At 35.8% G+C, this 5,410-nt stretch overlaps 1 protein-coding gene across 1 annotated transcript; it reads left to right on the top strand.

The window, feature by feature from the left end:
* The first annotated feature begins 140 nt into the window (after positions 1-140).
* Positions 141-4,330, top strand: LOC135687163 (Golgi pH regulator). Its single transcript, XM_065203659.2, has 2 exons — positions 141-1,930; positions 2,884-4,330. Exons 1-2 carry the CDS (start codon positions 1,252-1,254, stop codon positions 3,582-3,584), a joined length of 1,380 nt encoding a protein of 459 aa, XP_065059731.2. The 5' UTR covers positions 141-1,251; the 3' UTR covers positions 3,585-4,330.
* Positions 4,331-5,410: the final 1,080 nt, after the last annotated feature.

Below are 5,410 nucleotides of genomic sequence, written 5' to 3'. Positions count from 1 at the left end.
TGGTGTTGTTTTCCATTTTGTTCCCTGAATTTTGGTTCCTATTTAAGAACACACAGACAACCATTTTGCTTGTTTTTGTCTTCGAGCAGTATAAACATGCGATTCTTTCTTCACGTGGTATTGATAAAGAAGTGGCTGGCAACAACCTTCAGACTTGCTGCAAAAATATTATCAGAATGATTCAGTTCAAAATAATTTGTTTTACTGTTTGCAGACGCAGTTTTTGACCTATTCGGTTTCAAGACTCTCCTGGTAGAATAAATTTGTTCACTTTTTAAAGAAGAAGGGATTTTTAAGCCTGTAACCCTTCTTGAAGGGTTGCTTACAACGTTCTGCAAATCCCGACTAATCTGTGATTATTGTAAGGGCTAGAAGAATCTGATAAAAATGTTGACTTATTTTGCATCGATTTCAGCCGTTCGTTAATCCACTCTTCATCGAATTGCCTCCCTAAATTCTTATGTTTTCTCATAACATATCACCGAGGGCACATATTTAACAACAGCTTTGAATGATCTTCTTTTCCAGCCTGCAATTGCACACTCCTCTGAGATCAGATTGTGTTCACCCCGCTTTGGAATTTCGGTTTGCGCATGCTTAGTTCATAACATATCAACATCATACAGTTGATTTATGAAACAAACCACTACATAAATTAGCAAGTTCCTCGCGAATTTCAATATTGCTTATTACATAAATACATAATTGATGTGACAAAAAGCGTTTGTTCATTAATCGAGTAAGAAACAAATTTCTGATAACGGGTTTCTGTAAGTGGATTTGTACAGTTTTGTAAGTGATATGCCATACCAGAGATTAATGGAGAAAGCGGAGATTTAAGATGAGCAAAGTTCAATTGGTCTTCACCTCCGTTGTGTAATGTTTACATTGGTTGGATCAGCTTGTCATAAGTAGGGCACCAGACTACAAAAACCAAACTAAAAAAGTTGGGGAAGAAGGAAATTATTATACTGGCTGCCTAGAAATATAATGATAATTTTTTCAAATAAAGCACATTGTCAAGAGAAAAGTTCTGGAGGCCAGAAGCCATGACAGCCAAAAATGTAAACTGAATGGGCCCAAGAATTGAGCCTTTCGATACTCCACAAGAAAAGCTAATGCGAGGCTACCATACCATGCAATATTGGCCTAAATCACAAGTTTATGTCGACAGGATTACCGTTATAAATACTTGCAATCAACGCAGTTACAATGGGAATAAATGTTATTTGATGCAATTGCCTTTCAACTATGTCGTTTATCATTGACTCAATACTAGTTTTTGGCTCCGAAGCTCTGTTCTTTGCATTCGGCTGGATATTTTTCACGAGCAAGCTGTTCAAAGATTACGAAGTACACCATGCTGTCGTTCAACTCATCTTTTCTTTCACATTCTCGTTATCTTGTACTATGTTTGAGCTGATAATATTCGAAATACTTGGTGTATTGGATCCATCATCACGTTATTTTCATTGGAATGTTGGGATTTATTGTTTATTGCTCGTTGTAATCCTATTGATTCCGGTTTATGTGGGTTATTTTGCCGTCCTAAATTTCACAAGGATACGTGGTACCACATTGCAGGTTGTGCTTACTTTTGTCTGTTGGTTCGGCTTTTTCTATTTCTTCTGGAAAATCGGCAACCCTTTCCCGATCCTTTCAGCGAAGCATGGAATTTTCTCAATCGAGCAAGGAGTTAGCCGTGTTGGGGTAATCGGAGTAACACTGATGGCCGTTCTCTCGGGATTTGGTGCTGTTAACGCCCCGTACACATACATGTCCTATTTCATGAGACAGGTCACAGATGCAGACATTCATGCAATCGAAAGACGTCTGATGCAAACGATGGAGTTGATTCTGATGAAGAAAAAACGAATTTCATATTCTAAAAGACAGCAATTAACAAATGGATCAAAATCACCAAAATCAGGTGAGCGTTTTGAAACCAAAAGAAAGCAGAAAATTATCTCCTTGTCTCTACAATGATTTTCAGACACTGATAGAGGTAGCGGCAAAAATAGAGGGTTGTGGTTTTACCATCTTTAACATGTAGTATTTTTGATAAATTTTATGAATACTTCCTCTGGGGAGCTATTAAGCTCTCTCCAGTACAAAGGTCAGCACATATATTGATAGTCTTGCGCAGAGGTTCACTGACTGGTAGAAGTGGGCTAACAATATACACTGGTAAGGAATTAAGTGTTAGACTTTTTGACCAGTCAGTACATCCTCTGAGGAAGTCTATCAATATATGTGCTGATACTTCGTACTTGAGTGAGCTTAATGAAAACATTTAGCAGATTTTCGAACAAAAGTGAGGAAAATGAGCAGTTCTAGACACCTAAGCATAAAGTAAATACCCCTGAGTTCATTGTAATAAGAAATCGCGGATTGGTGCAAAGATGAACTTTTTTATTGCAAGTGTTTCACGGGTACTTCAATCATCATGGCTCAATTTTTGTGCTTTTGTGACATGTTGATATTGTTTAGAAATAAGCAAAAATCAAGAATATTCCTACATTTACTATTTTCACTATCAAACCTTGATAAACTTATAACATATTTCAACATATTCCAGTTAAAAAGTCATCTTTTAACTTTTATGAAACTTGCTATGGCCACTTGAATTTTGGTTCGATAGAATTTTTGGCTGCGGGGCTGCCATTTCTGTTTCAGCCTGTGCAATACTTTTGCTCACTAAGTGTATATAGAATATTAGTGTTTGAGATTACATTCACAAAAAATTATACATCACTATAAAAAAATTTTCATATTCAATTTGAAAAAGGATAGAGAGCAGTTTCCATGTTTATATGGAATCAGTCTGATAATATGTCTCCTTCAAATGTCGGACATTATCTTATTCATATTTTTGCTTGGCAGGAATTTGGGGAGTTTTCAGTGGATTTTCCAGTGGAGGAGGAAGTGAAAATATCAGTCTTTTAGAAAATGAAGTTAAAGCACTAGAAGAGTTAAGCAGAGCCCTTTTTCTAGAATCAGTGGATTTGCATAATTCAAAAGAAAGAGTTGAATTTTCAAAAACTCTTCAAGGTAAATACTTTGATCTTCTTGGGCATATATTTTCAATCTACTGCATATGGAAGATTTTCATCTCGGCTGTCAATATCATATTTGACCGTGTTGGAAAAGTTGATCCTATAACAAAGTCAATTGAAATTCTGGTGCATTACTTTGGCATAGAATTTGATGTTCACTTTTGGTCACAACAAGTTTCATTCATTCTGGTTGGAATTTTGATTGTTACGTCAATCAGGGGACTTCTTATTACACTTACAAAGTTCTTTTATGCAATATCAAGCAGCAAGTCATCAAATATAATAGTTTTGGCCCTAGCTGAGGTAATGGGTATGTACTTCATATCTTCTGTTTTGCTAATGAGAATGAACATGCCTGAGCAGTATCGTCAGATAATCACAAAAGTTCTTGGTGACCTTCAGTTCCATTTCTACCACCGCTGGTTTGATGTTATCTTTTTGGTGAGTGCCTTGGCCAGTATCGGATTCTTGTATCTTGCACACCAACAAGCCCCTGAGAAACACATGTATCAATCTGGAGAGCTTTAGTGGATATTAGATTAGACACAAAACTTATAAAGCTACAGGAAAGACATATTCATCAAAAATGAATTGCAAAGTCATCCGTCACTGAATTTCCAGAATCATTATGAATGATGTGCTTTCTTAGAAAACCTTAGTTTGTATCTAATGACAATATGAATCAGATATTAAATTCTATAAAGCTGAACAATATTATTTGAAATAGCTGTTTACCATTTAACTGCTAATGAAATTTATTTTCAGTAGTTTTTCTGAACAGTAGCTATAAAATATCTACTAGAAAGATGCTATTGAAAATTGTTTTTTTGAAGAACACTAACTTGTCAATAAAGAGAAATAAACTGTTCTGTTAACTTTCATTGTTCTATTTAAATGTTTATCCTATTGAATAATTTGAGGATATATCTAATTGATAATATTCCTCACTACCTGAAATATTATGGTTTTGGTTAACATCTCTGCTTACTTAAGAGCGAAATAAATCATTATTTTGTCAAAGCCTTAACTACAAATTGCCTTTTCACTTAACAAATTCATTTTGATACTTTCACATGTTTTGAACCCAGCACGTAGCCCAATTTTACTGTCCTGTAAAATATCTGTTTTATTAGTTTTGTTACTTCTTGTAGAATTTTTAGAATAATTCAATTGAGTGCGGCTGCTAGACAGACTCTAATAGAATGGTTATGACAAAAGGTCGATAAAATACGTAAAAAATGAGGAACACCGCAACTAGCCGAGAACAAACAACAATTTTTGTTGGCCTATTTCTTTATATGTAGCCTTAAGTTTAAATTTTTGATGTATGTTGTCAGGCTTGAAACCCCATTCTTTATACTGAAAATTCTGGTACTGTACTGTACATTTTGTTTCTTTTTCCATGACAGGGTTTTCCATTATTAGAGAGTTTTTCCAGGACAGGTTTTCCATTGACAATCTTTTTCCAGAACAGTTCAGATCAACTACTTGTTTTTAAATCCAGTCAGGCGTTATATACGGTGGTGCTAGCAGAAAACTAAATGAATTTTTCACCTGTGACAGCAATCAATCTGGTCACATATTTGCAAATTTCTGAGAGTAGTAGTTTCCCTACAATGTTTCGAATTTCATTGTCTCGTACGTATAAAACCTCTCTCATGCAATTCAAAGCAGAGACATTTACTTGACAGGCCTTTCAGAATCAAGCCGTATTTCAGCAGATTGAATTGCGAAATTCCTCCTTATTTAAGTCATGGCCTTCGTCTGCGCAGCTCCCTTATCTTGTGTTCGAGTATTCTGCAATGACTTACTAGTTGCTTTTTGAACAACCAAATTGGCCTAACCTTACAAGCTGCTTGATGACTTCATCATTTAGCAAACGGTGTAAAAATTGTTGCACTATCATAGCTGCATGTGATGCAGTTATTGATGATTCATCTTCAAAACACGACTCAAGTCGATGATGCCCATCTCACCTAATCGAAAAGGTAAAGCCAAGCTCTACGTAATTCCCGAGAGACCTTACACACAGACACGAGGTACAAGCCTTACATCTGCTATTTTTTTCAATTGGCTGTATCAAAGTGAGGAATTGCACTCATACAGTAAGTGAGGGCGCTGTACGCAGCTGGCGGTTGAAATTCAGCTATATTATACGAATTCTCCAATGCCTTCAGCCAGCTCAGCTGACTCAAAGACGACCATCTAATGAATGCTCTCAAATGTCTTGGACCCTCAGAAAGATCTGCAAATGTGCGTTGTGCTTCTTCCATATCCTCACCTTTCTTCATAACAATTATTTCTTCTCATTCACAATGTAGCCAAACTTTTTATATTCCATCTTCAGAGTTTAA

Source organism: Rhopilema esculentum, chromosome 20, assembly GCF_057945365.1.
Source record: "Rhopilema esculentum isolate cy_ngs chromosome 20, ASM5794536v1, whole genome shotgun sequence".
In the NCBI taxonomy this organism is placed as follows: domain Eukaryota; kingdom Metazoa; phylum Cnidaria; class Scyphozoa; order Rhizostomeae; family Rhizostomatidae; genus Rhopilema; species Rhopilema esculentum.
This window is presented reverse-complemented; position numbering and strand designations above follow the sequence as displayed.